The 20,671-nt window shown below is 45.2% G+C and overlaps 1 protein-coding gene across 1 annotated transcript; it reads left to right on the plus strand.

The window, feature by feature from the left end:
- Positions 1-1,693: 1,693 nt before the first annotated feature.
- Positions 1,694-13,156, plus strand: F3 (coagulation factor III, tissue factor). Its single transcript, XM_003784140.3, has 6 exons — positions 1,694-1,919; positions 3,040-3,151; positions 6,552-6,751; positions 9,480-9,658; positions 10,489-10,648; positions 12,271-13,156. The coding sequence occupies exons 1-6, from the start codon at positions 1,820-1,822 to the stop codon at positions 12,405-12,407; spliced, it is 888 nt and encodes a 295-aa protein (XP_003784188.1). The 5' UTR covers positions 1,694-1,819; the 3' UTR covers positions 12,408-13,156.
- The last annotated feature ends 7,515 nt before the right edge of the window (positions 13,157-20,671 follow it).

Here is a 20,671-nt window from a genome sequence, read left to right on the forward strand (position 1 = left end):
ACAACGCCTGGCCATTTTTTGGTTGCAGCCATCATTGTTGTTTGGTGGGCCCCGGCTGGGGATTCGAACCCGCCACCTTAGGTGTATGTGGCTGGCGCCTTAGCCACTTGAGCCACAGGCGCCCAGCCGATGTGTAACTATTTATCTTTAGCTAACTTCAACTCACAGAGCAAAGAATCACATCCCAGGTGGGGCTGAAGATCTGGTAGTGAAAATAACTCAGGGGGGAGACTGCAAAAAAGGTTGGTATGACTTAGTTCTGCAAATAGAAACTTTTGGGGGTTTAGAGATGGCAGAGAGCTCAAAGAAGAAACCAGCACGGGCAACTTTCAGCTTCTAGGAAGGAAGGAAGGACTACACGGGCTAAACCTGGATGTGCTATTTCAGTTCAGCCAAAGGGAGAAAATAATTTTGCCAGGTTTTACTCTTTAAAACCATTGTAATGCTATGACTCAGCAGGCTCTATGGAAAGGTGTCTAAAGACTAAAATGCAAGGCTGATTTTCCTCGTAGAAAGTGGGAGAGAGAAAACAAACTCCTTCCCGCTTAGGAACAGTTGTTCTTCCTCTTCTCCAGTGTGTCTGGCGGGCAACCAGAGAGTAAGAATAAACCATGACGGGGAGGTACTTTGATGAGGCCCAGCACGATGGCGCCCAGCAGGATAAGAGCTAACATCTCATGCCTGACAACTCGACAGCAAAGCCCAGAAGGAGAAGTCAGAAAAGCCAAAGCTTAAAACCAGTGGCAAAAGGAAGTCTGATTACATTCTTCATTTCATTTTTGGTTTCTCGACATTTTGGGTGGAGCATACTCAATCCCACAGATGTCTTCTTCATTGTGAGAACCATCCTTTCGGAAACCACAGGGCTGCAGATGTCACGCTGGAATTCTCCCAGAGGCAAACTGCCAGATGTGAGGCTGCTCCTCCTGTCACTACCCTCAGTCGCCCCCGGGCGGTGCCTGGGCCAACAGACCTTCAGACTTGTGGGCCCTTCAGATCCGTGGCCGACCTGCGTTTGCACCAGCTTTATACAATGCGAGCGCGCTAGGGGCCTGGGAGGTGGACAGGCGGGTATCCTGCCCCGCAGTCTAGAGGAGGGGGCCGTGGCTGGGAGAGGGTCCCCACCCCCGCACCCCGCACCGTTACTTAGCTGCAGATCATAACCTGAGCCTCAGCCTCAGGTGGACAAAGCTCTCGGAAATGTCCTTCGCTGCCCGAGGGGGGCCCGGAGACAACTTTCTACTAAATGTAAATGCTGCCGCTCCCACCTGCCGGACAGGGCTTCATTAGCAAGTGGAAGGGAAGAATCCCTTTCCTCCAACTCGAGAACTCATTCCTGCGCACCTCTGTCTTCTCTATAGATCTGCCGACCACCTAGGCCGAACGTCTGGGTCGCCGATTTCGGTGGCCGGGGAACACCTGGGCTCCGCAGCACCTGGCCTGCCTGCGGCCCGCGGGCAGCTCGGCGCCCCGCGGCGTGGTTGAATCACGGGTGAGTCACCCCTTGCAGGGTCCCGGAGTTTCCTACCGGAGGAGGCGGGGCAGGGGTGTGGAATCGCCGGGGCCGCCCACCGCGACGCCGAGTGACCCGGGCCAGGGGCGGGGAGTCGGGCGGAGCGGCCGGCGGGGGCGGGAACCGGGGGCCGACCCGGGCGCGGGCGGCCGCGGGCCTTTATAGCGCGCCGGGCAAGGGCTCCCCAGACAACGCGCTCCCAGCGCCCCATCCCTCTCTCCGGCCGACCCAAGGTCCCTGCTGTCCTATTTCCCTAGCCTCCAGGGTACAGGGGAAGCCACCCGACCTCGCCGCCAGCTCTTGGACATGGAGATCCCAGCCTGGCCCCGGGTCCCGCACCCCCAGACCGTCGGTGCTCGGACGTTCCTGCTCGGCTGGGTCCTCTTACAGGTGGTCAGCGCTTTAGGTGAGTAGCACCGCCCCTAGAAGTCCGGGGCGCGCTGCCTGCAGGCGGGAGGGGACAGTCCTTGTTGGTGGTGGGCTCGCCTTGAGTCCCCCTGAGCGCTCGCGTGGTGTCTCCAGAGTCTGCGGGGCTCGACTGCGCTCACCCAGCTGCGTCTGAATGAACTCGGTCCCGAGGCGCGCCGGCAGGACTTGCACAGAGTAGCTGGGCCCAGACCCGGCTGCCCCTTCTGCTAGAGATGTTTGCTCGGGGCGTCCATTGTTGTTGCATAAACGGATTTTTGGCTCCTGCTTTAACTTGGAGGAAGGAATTTCCCAGTGAGTTGCGCCCTTGAAGGTGATGGGACGTGGGCCCGCATCTGCATAGGTCAGCGTGCGAAGGTTTCGGTACCATCTTTCATTATATGTGCACCTCCTTTGATAAAGAGCGGCCTCCGGCAGGTCTTTGTTTTAGCTTTGGGCGCAGGGAATCCTTGCTTGGGTAGGAGCAGGTACGCGCTGTGCTTTGGTGCTTGGCGTTCAGTGTTTGGGCCTGGGCAGAGACTGGGGCCTGCCACCTGTTGACAAACACACCTTGACGACAAAGCGTGCTGATGGCGTGCTTCAGACGGCGTGACTGGCCGCACATCCTGCTTGGCCTCTGTGGAAGTTTCAGTGTAGCGGCATTTCAGATAAAAATGGGAAAAGTCGGATTTGGCTCATTTGTATGAAATCCTACCTTCCATAGTTGATTGAAAACCCTTCCTACTTGGCCTTGCTAGTGGGTTGAACCCGAGTCTCGGACTTGCCGAGGTGGCCTGAACACCTTGACACCTTGGTGGCTCTGGGCTGTGTTTCTTGGTCAAGTTAAGACAGGGCATTCCCCATAAATACTTTCAAAGGTGGATTTCAATATATCCTTGCCGGTTTCTATGGATTATGATAAGGTGGATCTTGCCATGAGGAAATTTGGTTCTAGAAAAAAATTAGAAATTTTTTCTCTCAATAATTGAGTAATGAAGGTTTTGTGGTTAAAAACAAATCTGAAGTTTATGGCGAAGGGAGGGTGGGGAGGTTTTTATACCAACTCAAAATCATATGCTGAGAAGTGCATGTAATAATAGATGTTTCTCTGTTGTTTCAAGGCACTACAGAGACAGTGGTAGCATATAATTTAACTTGGAAATCAACTAATTTCAAGACAATTTTGGAGTGGGAACCCAAGCCCATCAATCATGTCTACACTGTTCAGATAAGGTAAGCTGGGTACAGACAAAGAAAATTAAGGTTTTTGATGTTTCTGCTCTCCTATGCTGAAAACAAATGTCTTAAAATCAGATTTTTCCATGAGACCCTTTATCAGAAGACAAAGAAGAGGGCTTTTGTGGTAATATACTGGCCAGGGTTATACTTTATCAAGCCTACAACATTTCTGGACCTTAAGCTGATAGAATGTTTTAACTGTTTTTGGAAATAATGGGCAAATTCATAAGCTTAGTGTAAGCGGTGGAGAGGTGAACCTTCTTAAGTAGGCCCTGAAGCGTGTTACTGGATCAGCGGCAGATTAATCTCGTCTGAGTATAAATGTCTTCTTCCTTTCCCGTCTAGACTCTGAGCCGTGTCTAACAAGTTAGGGAAAAGGTGGGGAGGAATTCCGATGTATACCTTGCCCTTAAGCAGTGTTTGATTCATTAATCTTTGGACTCTGAATCAAAATTTGGTAGCACACATGATCCCCGTGGGGGAGGCCAAATTTGTGAGTCACTGAGCTGTGGAGATATACCTGGCAGTCTGCACCCTCTGCTGTCTGGGCCTGCTGTGCTCACTGGGGTCTACCTCCGATCGACAGCTCTTGCTAGGACCCAAGAACCAGCACATACAATCTAAAGATCATGTCTTCCTTGATGACTTTCACCATATTCTGGGCAAATTTTTGGTTTCGGAAACGTTCTAGGCTTTAGATGGATGTTCTTGTTTTCAAAATGAACTTCATGATGACGCTTGCCAAACCAACAGGGGGGGAAATCTGTGTGCTCAAGTGCATGCATCAGTATATATATAATATGGAGAGAGAGAAATTCATAACCTGAGACAATGACTACGATTATGGTCATACTTATCAATTCAGGTGCCATTGACTGAGAATTAGTAAGTAATTTCCCTGATACAGACCTGAATTTACCTTAGTAAACACTGTCCTCCTAGATAATAAAAATCAGATCTGGTGCGGAATGCTTACCTCCTAAGTATATGTGGGACTATAGTTATGATTTATCTGATTTTTAAACATAAGCCACTGTTAACATTGAATTCTTGGACTTTGTAAGGCTGCCATTATTTAATAAGAACACAGGCCCCAGACTCACTGGGCTACAGCTTAGAGGTGCCTTTAGATGCGGACAGGGTGGTCTTCCCACATTCCTGCTGCTCTGCCCTAGTCCTGGAGCAGGTCCATCAGCCTTGCATTCTTCTCTTGCCTGCCCCAGGGGTAAATAGGATTAAAAGAACTAGCCCAGTCTTTTTAAGACTAGGAAACTTGCCCTGGGAAGTAAGGGATTTATTCATGACTGCGCTGGCTGATATTGAGTGCCCGTGCCAGATCTGAAACTGAGATCCCCAGGGTACCCCACACCAGCACCTCCTCAGGTGCCTTGATCTAATGGGAGGCCCCAAGCTAGGAGAAGGAAGGAAAACCTTGCCCACTGCATCTCCACCGTGGGCCTCCTTCCCTGCTGGTTTTCCTTCCCTAGAGGGAGCCTCTGATGTGACTGCCCTCACTGCTGAACTCTGGCTGTAGCCACAGGGGCATCATTGTCGAGCTGAAGCCCGCACCTGAAGCTCTGGCTGCATTTTTTTCCCTTTGCAAAAATGTTTTGGTGGTGGTTAAGAAACACCATCTGTAATCCTGATTCCATGGGAATGTTCTGAATTCTAAAGCTGAATCTACAAAGCTTCTAGAATACAACTTACAACTAAATAAATGACAATCTGTATTCTGTTGGAATTTTTTAGTAACTCGAGGGGACTTTAATTATTTCCAAGTCAGAGGGCTTTGCAATGCCTAGAAGAATCTCAAAGGCTTTTAAAGTGTTTGTGCTGCTGCTGGCCTTCTGAAGATTTTACTACAGAATTGCCCCTTCATTACCTGTTTGCACGATTTATTACTTACAGTGATACTGTATAGACCCCTGTGCTAAATTTTGCCACGGAGTACATTACCCCGCTTGTGAGATGGGAGGAACCAAATCCCGTATCTCTCAGATGGTATGCAGCTGCAGAGGCCCACGGAGTCCTCCTGGTATCTGAACGCTGTTTGCCACAGTGATGAAAAGGAATCATCGTGTTCTCATTTGCTTTTTGACATAAAAACGATGTGATGTATTTTGGTCATTTGGGGCCAAAACAGCCTCTCTACTTTTATTGGAATTAAAAACTAAAATACAAGAAGCCAATATATTTCAATATCCATCTTAGTTTGTGCATGTTAGGATGATAATGTGCTTACTTAAATCAGCCTTCTTATTTAGTTCAAAATTATAAATAATACATATTATTGGCTCTTATGTATGGATTTAGAGACTTGAACTCCTCTGGTGACTTGTTTACCCCTGATGATGTGTTAACTCAACCTGTAAATGCAAACTCATATTCAGCAAGGCCCTAGAGCCCTGCCGCTTGGTGGGGAGCACAGAGTGTGGACCCCGATACCAAGCAGACTGAATTAAGTGTGTTAGGGGGGTACTTGTGGCAGAGGACAGGGAAGGGAAAGACAAGCACGCAGTGAGGAGAGCCAGAGATTCCTAAAGCAGGTGGGATTGTGCTGGGGCGGTCAGTGATGGGGAAGGGAAGAGCAGCATAACCATTGCTTTTCAGGGAATAGAAGTCCATGGTCCAGTTGCAGTGACTGCTGACCTACAAATTGTTTTGGTTCCTTAGAGGAATTTTGTTTTTAATAGAAGTGCATTACCACCTGACCTTGCTCAAGTTAGTTAGTATTTCTGAGCTTTACTGTCCTCATGTGTAAAAAAAAAAAAAAATACAGTCCCTTCTTAGAATGCTTCTATCAATGAGAGGACGTGTGTAAAGGTCCAGTGCAGTACCTGGCATAGAGTAGAGTCAAGAAATGATTACTATAACCACGCTAATGATGGTCACCATCGACCATGATATGGATATATGATCTGTTATTATGCAGACTTTGTTACTATATAGTCTACCTAGAATATAGAATGTGATATAATAAACAGAGGGTACTATGATATAATAAGTAGACCATAATGAACAGTTGGATCTTGACGGAAAGTTGTTCTTTCCCTCACGTAACCGTGACAGAGCACCTATATTGTAAGAATGATATTTAACAACGTGGTTCAGAGCGCAGACCCGTCAGTCAAACTGCTGTCTGGCTCCAAGTCCACATGTGTGATTTTGAGCTAGTTTCCATCTCGCTTTGTCCCAAGGCAAAGTGGGACACTTTGTAAAACAGGGCTCAGGACAGAGGCCCCACCTGCAGGGGCTGTGAGGACTCAAAATTCATCTTAAGTGCTCTTGGCAGGACCGGTTGTCAGCACAGACCACGGTCAGACACTCATCTTTCCTGTTGGGGGCCAATCGTAATGTTCCATTTCTTTTTCTCCTTTTTTCCCCCTTTCTTTAGCACTAAATTAGGAGATTGGAAAAACAAATGCTTCCACACAACAGACACAGAATGTGACCTGACGGATGAGATTGCGCAGGACGTGAAGCAGACATACTTGGCGCGGGTCTTTTCCTATCCCGCAGGGGATGTAGATGCCGTGGGTCCTACTGGGGAAGCTCCATTTCGAAACGCCCCAGACTTCACACCTTATCTGGAGAGTAAGTAGCTTGCCCTGTCATACCTTTCCTACCTGTAGCAATAAACTTATGAAGATTCTTGTGACCTTGTGATCCTTAGAGGTCAGTAGATAAAAAAGTGTTTATCCATGAACGTGTCTTTTTTCTCAGACACTGGCGAGTATCACGGCCCTCGTCACACAGTCTAGATGTGGGAGGAGGGTCATCGCATCTAAACTGTAGAGTTGATAACAGTGTGGTCAGGTAACTTTCCCCACAGTCTGTCACAGATGCCACCAGTAACCGGCTGAATGTGTAGGGATAGGAATTCCATCAAGGCTGGGAATTTAGCCTTTCCTTGTAAGTACAAAGGCTGTCCAGAAAGTATCCAGCCATGCACTGTGAGAACTAGAGGTGTACACCGCTGGATACTTTCCAGACAGCCCTAGTCTATAATAGATGCTAAATTTTGTCCGATCATCAGACCAAAAATCCTACTTTAGGATTTTTTTTTTTTTTAAAATCAGGCCCAGGCAAGGGTCAAACTCACAGTGCCTGGTTGGCAAGGGCAGAGATCTAACCCCTAAGCTACGGCACTCAGCTACACTTTAGGATTTTTCGCAGTCACAGATCTCTGGGGAAAGCCCGGTTTCCCTCTGAGCTCATCCTTAGGCTCACTGCTATTTTCCAGTCACTTGACTGAGATTTGAGTCTCATGATGGATCAGCACCTGCCCAGCCCTCGGCCTGCCTCCCTCCTGTGGATCTTGGAAACGTGGAAGACTTTCCTCCTGGGCCTTTGCCCCAGTAAGGCCACCCTGGGATCTGATGAGGGAATGCAGAGAATTTGCCTCCAGTAGGAGATTTAAACTCATTTGTCACAATGGCAGTTCTGAGCTAGGTATTTTACATAAAAACATGCAGCACAGTGGGAAGAGTGAAATTTAGCTCCTCTTGTAAGGCGTGCTGGCTAGAATGAGTGTTGTGCTACTGGAGTTTCTATATTTACCCCTCTGACAACCCAGAGAGAGAGAGCAGTTTCTTGAGGTTGGGGGGTGAAGAGGGGCCTGTGGACAAGTAACCATCCATACTCTTCCAGTACCCGCTTTGAGGGCTGACACGGGCTCTCTCCAGGTGAACCCCTGCCTTCCCACAGGCACACCCCTCCAGTGCACCTACCTATGTGACTCCAGGCACAGGCCTAGAGGATGGATGCATTGACTGTCACCTCCAGTGACTTTGCAGGATCACTGGTGTTCGTTCTTCTCCCAGTTGATGACATCCTTCTGATTTTCTTTCTTGAGTTTTTTATAAGCCACTCACATCTATTGTTGGTGCAAGGTAGAACAGATTTTGTGTATTTATGTTACTTGTACACACACACGTGTGCCCTGTGACTTACAGAGTTGGTGTTTGTTTTACTGTCATTCAACGAAAGCACACAAAATAATGAGCCTAATATTACAGAGACCCAGTGGTTAAAACCAATTCCTTGTGGTCCCAAGGTCATTTCCTGGACTTGCCCACAGCCCTAAATTTACTATACTAGAATGAGCACCCTTATACTCCTGCTCTGCTCAGGACAGTGGCCACTACCACAGGTGGCTACTGAGCAGTAACACGGTGCTAATGCTGAAATACTTAGTAGGTCTTAAAAAATATTGATTACATGTTCAAGTGATAATATTCCAGATATATACAGCTGACCCTTGAACAATGCTGGGATTTGGGGTGCCAACCTCCTGAAGTATAACTTTTGAATCCCCCCCAAATTTGACTACTCATAGCCTACTGTTGAAACTTACTGGTAGTAGTCAATTAACAGATACTTCATATGTTATATGTACATAATGTGTGTATATATATGTCATATAGCGTATTTTTACAACAAAGTAGGCTAAAGAAAAGAAAATCTTAAGTATATAATTATAAGAGGGACTTGACCTTACAAATGCAAGCAGTGTAACCTGGTTCTTTGTACCCTCAACAATTCCCCAACAATAAGAAAAAAGTCATTCTTCTTGGCTGTTCTACCCATTATAGTGTTTGGGGATTGTCACTAATCTCTGACTGTGAACCACCCACACGTTCCCTCAAGCCACTGAACAAAATTACATGTAAGCACATTCTCCATATTTAAAAAATACCTTTGTCTAAATAAATAAATAAAAAGAAAATCGTAAGCAAGAGGAAACAGATCCTCCCTCCGTAGAGGATCTCAGACACAAAATTTGTTTTCTATTCGATATATTTACTATTCATTAAGAGGAAGTGGGTCGCCCTAAAGGTCCTCATCATTTTCATGCTGAGTGGGCTGAGGAAGAGGAGGGGAAAGGAAGGGTTAATCTTGCTGTCACCGGGTGGCAAGAGAGGCAGGCACATTTGGTGTAAATTTTATTGAAAAATGTTTGTGTCTAAGTGGACCTGTGCAGCTTAAATCCCTGGTGTTCAAGGCTCAACTGTTCTGAGTTAAATAAGTACATTATCAAAATTAATTTCATCTGTTCTTTTTTGCTTTTTCTAATGTGACCACAAGGAACTTTAAAATTAGGTCTGTGTCTCCTACCGTATTTCCACTGGATATGAGACAGGATGCCAAAGGACCTTTATGGTCTGAGATTTAGCTCTGGCGCCACCCAGCCTACTGCTGTTAGGGATTTGATGCAATGCAGGTGTTTTATGAGAGACACGTTGTTAACTGTGATAATTAGGTAGGGTTTTACTTCGTGCAGATTTCTTTGGTTCCACCAAGGTTATTTCCTGTGTTTCAGCAAACATCGGACAGCCAGCAATTCAGAGTTATGAACAAGTAGGGACAAAACTGAAGGTGACAGTGCAGGACGCACGGACCTTAGTCAGAAGGAACGGCACCTTCCTGAGCCTCCGGGATGTTTTCGGCAAGGACTTGAATTACACACTTTACTATTGGAAAGCGGCAAGTACAGGAAAGGTGAGAATTCTTTCCTGTTCTCGGGACTCGTTTTAAATGATGATGGTTGCCTGCTTTTACAGCCCACTTCTTCCCCAGTTCAAAACTAGCAGAACGAGGCTTGTGGAGAGGGTGGTGTGGTGGAGTGGGAGGGTAGCCTGCTTGGGGGCAGCGGGGTGGACAGCAGGTCCTGGTTCCACCTGTGACCCTGAGCTGCTTTATGACTTTGACAGGACCCTGTCCTAGGCCCAGGGTCCTTAGTCAAAGGGCTAGGCCACATCATCTCCCATCAGCTCTCACATTGTCCCTCTGTAGAGGAGCTCAGACACAAAATTTGTTTTCTTTTTTTTTTTAGAGACAGAGTCTCATTTTGTCACCCTCAGTAGAGTTCTGTGGCATCACAGCTCACAGCAACCTCCAGCTTAGGCAATTCTCTTGCCTCAGCCTCCCAAGTAGCTGGGACTATAGGTGCCCACCACAACACCCAGCTATTTTTTTGTTTGCAGTTTGCTGGGGCTGGGTTCGAACCCACCACCCTCAGTATATGGGGCTGGCGCCCTACTCACTGAGCCACAGGCGCCACCCTCCAAAATTTGTTTTCTATTCAGTGATTAATACTTCCTTGTTCATCACTGCAGACACCTTCTGAAGGGGATGAATTGGGTTGGATATACCTTACGGGGATATTTACAATCTTGGAAAAGGCATTTTTAGCAGTGATCAGGAGAACTGATCAGCCAAGTCACTTCTCATCCTCACCCGCCTGAGTTTGCACTGCCACAGTGACTGACTAAAAGGGAAAGAATTCACTCTGAGCCCAGATGAATTATGAACTCTTTATCTTTTCACAGAAAACAGCCAAGACAAACACTAATGAGTTTTTGGTTGATGTGGATAAAGGAGAGAGCTACTGTTTCAATGTCCAGGCAGTGATTCCATCCCGAAGAGCTAACCAGAAGAGTCCAGAGAGCCCCATTGAGTGCACCAGCCAAGGGAAAGGTGACTCCAGAGGTGAGTGGCTCGGCCGGTCGTTTGTCTGGGAGGCCTGGGTGCCTTCCAGGGGACCAGCCGGGACAGACTTGTTTTGTTAACTATTCAGGGAGAAACTGCCTTGGGTTTTTTTAATTTTCTTTTTGGTATTCTTAAGATTTTAAGCATCTAGAAATATTTCTAAATATTGTTCCCTCATATGACCATGTGCCAAACTCTCTGTTGAGTGCTGGCTACACAAACCATGTTTAGGATCTAACATCAAGTCACAGATTTCTCTGGGCATTTTTCATTCTTAAATTCAGATCCATACTGGTGGGGGAGGGTGGTCCTGGACCAACTGCAATAGCCCTTGATAGACGTTCGTGACTGGGCCGTAACCCATCCAAGGAAAGGATCGAGTATATCAAATATACCAACATGCATGCGTGTGCCTATGGCTGACGTGTATGTACACCCTTGTGTACACATTGGGGTAAGGAATGATTCCTAAGCTGAAGTCCTGTGGGCGTTTGGACGTGAGCATGAGGCTGAAAGCCTTTGAGTCTCCCTGCAGGCTTTATAAAGTGCTCTGAGTACTTCTGGGGAAAAAAAGAGTCTGAGGATAGTAATGATGACCTAGCTCCTTGCTAAGATGAGATTTAGCTTCTTGCTGAGATGAGATTTTAGAACACCTTTTTTTTGTTTTAGGGGGTAGACAGGGTCTTGCTGTGTCACCTGGGATAGAGTGCAGTGGCATCATCATCATAGCTCACTGCAACCTCAAACTCCTGGGCTCAAGCAATTCTCCTGCCTCAGCCTCCTAACTAGCTGGTACTACAGGCATGGACCACCACGATTGTTTTTTGTTGTTGTTGGTTTTTCTATTTTGGGTAGAGACAGGGTTTCGCTCTGGCTCAGGCTGGTCTCAAACTCCCAAGCAATCCTCCTGCCTTGACCTTTCAGAGTACTAGGATTACAGGTGTGAGCCACTGCACCTAGCTTTTTAAAACTCTTTTAAATAAACCATCCCCTCCTCTTTATTGCCGCTGACAGGAGAGGGTTCTTTTTCTGGTCCTACATTCCTCTGGCCCATGCTACCCACAGCCCACAGGTGTGTTGTCCCAAAGCCCAGCTCTAACTCTGCCTTTGTGCACACCCACATCTGTTTCTGACCCTTCTCCATCTGCTGAAATGTGCCCTTAGAGAGGCATTTCAAAGGCCACCTCCACCATGAAGCCTTCTTACTGTACCAACCTGTCATCGTGTCTTCTTCACCTGCATTCTGGTAGCACTCGGGATGGCCCTCTTTGCAACTACATACAGTTCATCTTTACTGTAGTGATTGCTACCAAACTCAGCACTGCCTTTTTAGCCACCTGTTTCCAATACCTGTTCTTACTTTCAACTATGTGATTTTTTTCTGTGAACATTATTCAGTTTATTAAATGCCTGTTAAATGCTTTCAGCCATTGTCAATTGCCCTAAAACTTCAAGGGCTTGACAAATCTTTCCTAATCTAAATGTGGTGGAAAGAGTGGAAGAAAGCAATTTCAAATTGTGCAAAAGCAGGATGGTGAAATTTGGGGTTCTGCCCTCCATGCTGCCCCCTGGGGAATGGGATTTGAGCTTGCCAAGTTGACTTGGTGCCTTTTATCTTTCAGAAATGTTCTTCATCATTGGAGCGGTGGTGTTCGTGGTCATCATCCTTATCATCATCCTGGTTCTGTCTATACACAAGTGCAAAAAGGCAAGAACAGGGAGAAGTGGGAAGGAGACCTCCCCGCTGAATGTTGCATAAAGGAAGCACCGTTGGAGCTGCCAACTCCTGCAAGTGCTGAATTGCACTGTGACCAAGAACGCTAAAGAGAACATGTGGAAACACAAATGAGCAATCGAGTAGTTTCGAGCATGGAGACTGCTGGGTTCAAAAGCACGGTTGATCAATCTCTTTTTACAATAAGCATTCTTGTCTTGACATCAGCATTCGTCACTTTGAAATGGAATGAACGGTACAAGCAAGTCCACCTTGTTTTCGTTTTTAACACTATGGCACCTTTGCACATTATCCTGCTTTAGATTATATAGTCTGCACTCAAGGAGAAACCAGGTCACCCAAGCAAAAGCAAATGAACAAATGCCTTAGAAAGTCCTGGGGGGACTTTTGAAGAGTTTTCAAGAGGCTGACTTCAAACTGTGTGGGAAAGTAAAATGGAAATTGAGTGGACTTTGCTAGGACTTTCTAACATATGTCGATAATATGGGGTTTAGGGTTTTTTTTTTTTTTTAGGGGTACATTTGAGAGTTCAAAACCATTGGCAAACTTAATATATTAAATACAGGAGACTTCTATTTTGGGTACCGTTCTAATGTATATTAGAATTTAGCACTTTAACTGACTTTAAGCGGTGATGATTAAACATTCGAGATCTAACTATATTTTTATAGGACTACTATGCTAACAAACTACACAGAGTTTATGATTTAAGGTACTTAAAGCTTCTATGGTCAGCATTATATATATTTATATAGTTTTTAAAAGGTTATGTATATGGGGATTTTCTATTTATATAGATAATATTGTTCTATTTGTATATATTGCGATATTTATTTAATATACTTTTATATGAATAAAGGTGACTGGGAATTGTTGCTGTTCTATTTCTTATATCTTGCTTTTCTTATTGGTGTTTGATTTTATTATGATTTGGTGTTTGTATTAGTCAGATCTGCTGCAGTAACAAATGATCCAAAGAATCTCAGTGGTCCATAAAAATATTTCTTTATTTTTCATTTATATTACATTTTGGTGACTAAAGGTTGGCTACAAGTCTTCTCAATATCTTATCATTCTTAGCCCCAAATCCACAGAGAAATTTATATTTGGTTTAGGGCAAAGGAAAAAGCCAAAAACTGGTAGAAACTGGCAATACGGCTTCCAGCTTTTAAGCTGCCTCTTGAAACTTGTGCTCCACACTGGCTTTTTGTCACTTCGGTTCACATGCCACTGCCCCAGCCACGTGAGCAAACCTGACAACACCCTGCCTACTGGGAGTCACATGGCAGTGGGAGGGATATGATCTCACAGGAGGAAAAAAATAATACAGTTCCCGACTTGGAGAGATTTCTTCCCACGGGCATCAGTCTGAGTTGTGGATGAAGATTGGAGGTGAAAAAAGAAACAACTATTTGGGTTATTGTATTGAAAGAAAATTGGATAAAAAGACAATATAAGATAGGGAGAGATATAAGTTGAATGAGGTCTCTAGAGTTATTTAAAAGCAAAGGAGACTGGGCGTTCTCCACAGACAAGACTGCACCTAGCTTGTAGCTTAATAGCTCACTTAGGGTGACAGTGCTTGCTTGACTCAGCCAGTCATAGCTGAGTTGACTTTATTACTCCCATTCAAATGCAGCAGAACAGTCTTCCCTGTCAACAGCATGAAAAGAAACTTCCAACTGGAGATGAAATGAGATTCTTGGGCTGGGCATGGTGCCTCACACCTGTAGTCCCAGCACTATGGGAGGCTGAGACAGGTTGATTGCTTGAGCTGAGCCTAAGGTTGAGGTTAGAAGTGAGGTTAAAATCTCACTATTGTCCAGCCTGGACAACAGAGGAGACCCTATCTCTAACAAAAGAAAAAGAAAAAAGGAAATGAGGTTTTTGGCACTCAATGGAGTCACAAAACTGTTTTTGCTTCCTACCACAGAATGCTGATCTGTGGCCACCTGGGGAAAACATACAGATGGCACCACCTCCCCAGATGTGGTCCCACAGAGACGCTGAGCTAGTGGTCAAATGAGCAAAGACTCAGTTCACTCTCCAGCTCTTAATGGATTTAAATCCATTCCGTTCCTTTGCACAAAGAACTCTAAGCAGTGTCAGTAAGACTCCAAACAGGAAATGTTGGCTATAACATCCTAAGGACGGATGAGTGAGACAAACCTTGATGTCTCCCTCAATGAGGCTGCCATTTTGGAGAAATTGCGGAAAGCAGACCAGTGGTTTTTTGATTGGTGTCTGGTAGTCTGTCGGTACTGGGGAGGCTGGATCTTGCTCTGGTGTAGGGTTTTGTTGTATCAGAGCAGAGAAAACAAGAGAGGTTGGCATGGGGGTGTGTCCTCAAGGAAGTGTGCTTTACTCTTATCTTGAATCCCTGCTCACATGGGGCTCACATGTATCTCAGTGAACTACAAGAGGGGGAGGAACGGGCTACAGGAGAGGGTGCCTGTCCAGATACTTCTTGCCAGGAGTAATTATAGCATTATGTAATTCCATGGACTCATAATCTAAGGAATTTGAATTACCCCACTAAAGAAAATACTGGCAGACTGAAAGCAGGTCTGGGTACTAATGAGTTCCCCGGCTGTTCACGGGAAGGGATTCACTATAGACTGGAACAAAGTTGAACCGCAATGATCAGAAAGCTTCAACCCTGCAAATGTTAGTGATGCCCCTTGTTATCATGGAGGCTTCGCAGCCGCTGCTGAAGTCAGCACTGTCACCCTGAAAGCACGCTGTAAATTGCTGGCTGGTGTCCAGAAACTACTGCCCTCCAGTAGGCCAAATTAGACTGCATTCCTTTCCCCATAAAACTGTTAGTAAACCAAATTTTCATGGTTTGAAGATATGTTTTTACCATCTAAAATTGTCAACTCAACTTGGCTTACATAGGAGAAATGAAAATTCACGAAATCTAAAGACATTATAGTTTAGTTACAGCTGATGGTCTATATTCACCTGCCTCTTAAAGAAATAATTATCTCTTACCCATCAAATAGTAAGTAAACTCATTCCCAAATGCTCTTTTTACCCATTCTAGGACATGGGTGCTCAACATGCGTCATTTTCCTCCAACAGTTACCTGAGAGGGTTTATTGCTGTTATAACATAGTATGACTTTCATTTGGATACTTGTAGAGGGTGTGGGTTCTCCTTTCCTGCAGTCCTTGCTTTTCAGTTGGGGTCCAGGGCATTCTGTCGTCCCATCTGGCACATTCCTTGCTCTTGGCTGCAGAGACTGGTTGAAGGGCAGGCACCTGGCCTAACCAAGTATAAGAAGAGTGAATCTCAGGGTCTTTTGCTGAGGAATGCTATCTTTCTCAATGAATGTAATGAAGAGACATACAGGGTGGCCATTAAGTTCGTAGCAATTTTAAATTGCACACTATTTTAAATGCACATGAACTTAATGGCCACCTTGTATAGTCCCAAGAGCGTCTGGCAGTCATCTTGAAACCACAAAGGGAGCCCGCTTTAAAGGGAGCCGCCATATTAGAGAGCAGTGCAGAGCGATGGACAGAAGCTAAGTCTTTGGTGAAGTCATCAAGCTGGGAGACCAAGCCTTGCCCAAAGCCCTTCACTGGACATAATCCACCTAACTGCTCAAGCAAGCCAAGTCAGGGTTTCTGTAACTTGCAGTCAAACATCCCCTGACTGATGTGGTAGAAGCATTAACCATGAAAGTAGAAACAGAAAAGAAGATGCCTATAATGCAAACTTACAATGTAAAACAACATTCCATGTTCATGCCTTCCCAACGACTTACTGACTTTGACCCTGAAATTATCACTTTCCATTGCTACAAGCTCCTCCCTATTTGATAATTCCTATCAGAGTACATAATTTCCCTTTTGAAAAATTAAAAAAAATTTCAATTTCAAAATTTTAAGGGAGTACAAATGTTTTTGTTACATGGATACCTGATAGAAGGCTTCAGTTGGAGCTTTCAGCATGCCTGCCACCAGCAGAGTGATCTTTGTACCCAGCAGATAGTTTTTAGCCCTCGCTCCCTCCTCCCCAGAGGAGTTTTTATCCCTGCCCCCTGCTTGGTTTCCAGTGATCTTTACATCTCTTTGTGTCTGTGTGCCCATCGTTTACCACCCCGTTACTTGTGAACGTGTGTGGAGTTTGTTTTTCCACTTCTGAGATACTTCGCTTAGGCTAGTGGTCTCCAGTTTCATCCAAGTTGCCATAAACATGATTCCATCCCTTTTCATACCCGAGTAGTGCTCCTTGGGATGTAATATAACATCTTCTTTATCATGACGGGCATTTAAAGTGATTCCACATCTGTGCAATTGTGAGGTGATGAACATTTGAGAGCAGGTGTCTTTCACAGAATGACTTCTTTTCCTTTGAGTAGACCCAGTAGTGGGATTGCTGGATCGAATGATAAGTCTGCATTTCTTTCTTTGTGAAATCTCCATACTATAAACATAGAGGTTGTACTAATTTGCAATCCCATCCATAGTGTATTAGCAATCTTTCTCTCTGCATCCACACCAAAGCATGGATTGTTTTCTGACTTCTTAAAAGTGGCCATTCTGACAGGGAAAGGGGGGTCTCACTGCAGTTTTAGTTTGCATTTCCCTGATGATTGACGTTGAGCATGTCTGTTGGCCATTTGTCTCCCTCCTTTTGAACAACTTCTGTTCATGTCTGTTGCCCACTTTTGAAGGGGATTGGATTGCTGATTCATTTGAGTTCTTTGTAGATTTTCAATATTAGCCCCTTATCGGACGTATAGTTTGCAAATATTTTCTCCCGTGCTGTAGGCTATTTATTTACTCTGCTGAATTCCTCCTTTTTTTTTTTTAAATCTAATCCTTACAAGAATTTACTTATTTATTTTTACTCTATTTATTTGTTTTCTTGAGACTGAGTCTCACTGTTGCCCCAGGCTGGAGTGCTGTGACACCATAGCTCACAGCAACCTCAAACTCTTGGGCTTTAGTGATCTTCCCACCTCCATCTCCCAAATAGCTGAGACTATAGGCACCTGCCACAACATCCAGCTAATTTTTCTATTTTTAGTAGAAATGGGGTCTCACTCTTGCTCAGGCTGATCCTGAACTCCTGAGCTCAAGTAATCCACCAGCCTCAGCCTCCCGGAGTGCTAGGATTACAGGTGTGAGCCACCATGCCTGGGTGACCTCCTTATCTTAAATAAGCAATCTTCTTTTGACCCCATGCAAGCCCTCATGTAGATTTTCTCCTCACTTCCTACTCTTCTTGGACACCATCCTCTTCTTTCCAACTTTATCGTTGAATTACCTTAGTGCTCAAACCCATTCTCTATCTATAATCACTTTCTAGGTAACATGCCCATGCCTGGCTTTGCTATCTAGCTCTTTCCTGCTCTATGCCCACAGCATGCATAGGCCGATGACTCCCAGACGTATATAACGGCCCCTGACCACGTTCCTAAACTCCAGTGTGACGCTGTACAGATGCTTACACAATATCACTAACAGGAGTCTCAATCTCAGTATGTCAATTACAAAGAGAATTTGTAATTTCTCCCAACTCCAAAACCCATTTCTCCCATAATAGCACCACACTGGCTCTGGCCAAAACCTGTGGTGTCATCATTGCCTCCTCTTTTCTTCTCCATGCGACACTCAGCCCACATAAGCAAAGCCCCCGCCAGCTCTGCCTTTAAAATACATCCTGGTTCCACAGGTCACCTCCTTCTCTGCGCTCCCATAGCAACTGCAGTAGCCTCCCAGATGGCCTCCCACATCCACAGTTAGTCCCCTACAGTCTATTTTCCTCACAGCAATCAGAGCAATCCTTTTAAAAATGTCAATTTTGTTTTTATGGGCTTTGTTCACAACTCTGCAAAAGGGGTCTATGTTGGGTTTTACAGTGTGTCAATTAGGCTAATTGGAACTGCAATTCCCAGATCCTCTCACTTGTGTGGTTCTAGATTATGATTCACCAGAAGAGAAATCTGCAGGAGATTTAGACAGCAGCCATTAAGGGGTCCTCAAACTTTTTAAACAGGGGGCCAGTTCACTGTCACTCAGACCGTTGGAGGGCCGGACTGCAGGCCCTGGGACGAGTCAGCTGCTAAGCAGGACAGGCAGCAGCAGCAAAAACCCCCAGCAGGCCAGATAAATGTCCTAGGCAGGCTGCATGTGGCCCATGGGCCGTAGTTTGAGGACATCTGTGTTAGAAGGTCAGCTTGCCTACATGTGGGGAGAACATATAAAATAAACATTTAAAATAGGAATCTCAAAGAGCTTTAAGAAAAAGGTTCTTGACATGACAATCTTTATCCAGCCTGATTTTCAAAAGTCAGCAAAAAGCTATGCTCCATCTGCAAAGTAACTTGCCTTCTCTGAGCCTATTTCAGGCCACAGAATATGACATGTAACACTCAGAGGGCCAGGAAATGACTTTTCCTTTGCATATATTAACAGCGTTTGGGACGCTGCTGAGTGCCCTTTATGACTAGCGCAGGGGCGCCCTCTTGAGTTTCCGAGGAGGATGGCCAACTTGACCAGCATGTTCAGACTGAATCATGAAGGAACCAAAAGACGTGTACAGTGATTAAGAACGAGGAGACGTGTCTCCAGGTTCTGCAACACCTCCTGCCGTGATGTCTTTAGTCCATAGCCAGAGCTCCCGCCACGCAAAGTCTGTTCTGGGACAGTAGCTTTAGCATCACTTGAAATTCTTGGGCTCTCCCCCAGACCTAGGGAATCCAAATCTGCAGTTCTCAGTTGATTTGTATGCACAGGAAGTCTGAGAAACTCTGCTCTGAGTGCCTCCCACTACATCACCCGCTCCTGACCGAGGTTACGGAAGGGAGACTGGCACCTCGCCAATGCACAGAATTGCTCAGTCTTAGAGACAAGATGCCATTTGTCTGAAGCCAAACCAAAAGTAAAAGCCGAGTCATCACCACATTCAAAACACCATGTTTTGCAAATACTATGCTTTGAGGAATTTACCTTTCTCCACAGTTTTCTGAAGACCACAGGCTTCCCCGCCTCAATTCCACTCGCTACCCACGTGTTCTTGGCCCCCCCGTCTCCGCTTTCTTCTGGATTCCCTGCTGCAGTCTTCCTACTTCCTTGCTACACTCTTACAACTCTGAACACTACACAAAATAGTTGTTCCCCTATTGTAGTCCCTTTTCTGAATTGTAATTTCCTTGGCAAGAACCATGTTTATGTATTTGAATTCATTTATTTGTTCATTAACTTGTTTTAGTACTAAGTACCTACCATGTGCCAGGTATTATATGGACTTGATTAAAATATGACAGTTATCATCTCAGCTTTTGTGGAATTTACATTATTTGTGGAGTAAAATGTCAAATAATCACAATAGAACATAAATGTTATGATGGGAAAAGAGGGTGTTTGGGGAAACTCTCGGGGAACCATCTAACTTGACTTGGAAGGGTTTATCTAAAATCTGAGCTAAAAGACTTAGGCTTAACCAGGCACAGGGGGGAAAGTGTGCAAAGTGTACCAGGAAGAGACAATGTCTGCACCATGAAAACGTCTCGGTCACGGGGAACGCCAAAAGTAAATGTTTTTTTAAAAGTTTGGAGTTTTGTGTTACCTCAACCATTCTAGTCAGGGCCATTTGGCAAAATGACTTTGGCTAAATAGAGTTGAACTAATTCTTTTTTTAAAAAAAGACAACTTTCAAAAGTTTTGGCCGTAACGATTTTTATTTAGGATGATTGTTGATTTTTAAAAAGCATGTTCAGAGAACCATGAGGTCACAGAGCTGGCTCGTCCCTTCTCAGAACTAGCAGAAGGAGTTTCCCATGAATCAACAGAAAGTTCAAAGAAATTGAACATCTTGCGTTTGCTCTACATTATCACTGTGAGACATTACGCTCTAAAGACACATTCCAGAATTATGACCCAACTGTTATTTTGATTATTCTTAAATATACCACTCTCTTTACTACTAAAATAAGCAATCTTTTGTGAAAAACAGTAAACACAGGGACTTCAAAGTCTTTATGGACTTCCCGTTAAACACAGAACACGTGTTCCTCCTCTCCTTTCCAGTACCCTGCCTTAAGTACTAACAAAATTTAAAAAGTTTAAATCTATGGAAACAAGGAGGACAGGAATCCATATCCTATGTGTGCAGAGGAAGAAAAAAAGGGAATAAACTTACTTTGTCTTCTTGGAGCTCTCAAAGGGACTCCAGGACTTGCCAGACACGGCAGAGGTCACCCTCGAGAGGCGGGGGCAGGGAGAGGCACCAGCAAGGGACACAGGAAGGAGAAAATACAGCAGTCCTCGTCA

The sequence above is a fragment of the Otolemur garnettii genome, unplaced genomic scaffold (genome assembly GCF_000181295.1).
Source record: "Otolemur garnettii isolate 467f Iridium unplaced genomic scaffold, OtoGar3 scaffold00010, whole genome shotgun sequence".
Classification (NCBI taxonomy): domain Eukaryota; kingdom Metazoa; phylum Chordata; class Mammalia; order Primates; family Galagidae; genus Otolemur; species Otolemur garnettii.

Excerpts from the sequence above, each read along its gene's own strand:
- F3 (XM_003784140.3), top strand. The coding sequence starts at position 1,820 with ATGGAGATCCCAGCCTGGCCCCGGGTCCCGCACCCCCAGACCGTCGGT. Across the intron at positions 1,920-3,039 it reads ACAGGTGGTCAGCGCTTTAG|GCACTACAGAGACAGTGGTA; the intron begins GTGAGTAGCACC and ends TGTTGTTTCAAG. Across the intron at positions 3,152-6,551 it reads GTCTACACTGTTCAGATAAG|CACTAAATTAGGAGATTGGA; the intron begins GTAAGCTGGGTA and ends CCCTTTCTTTAG.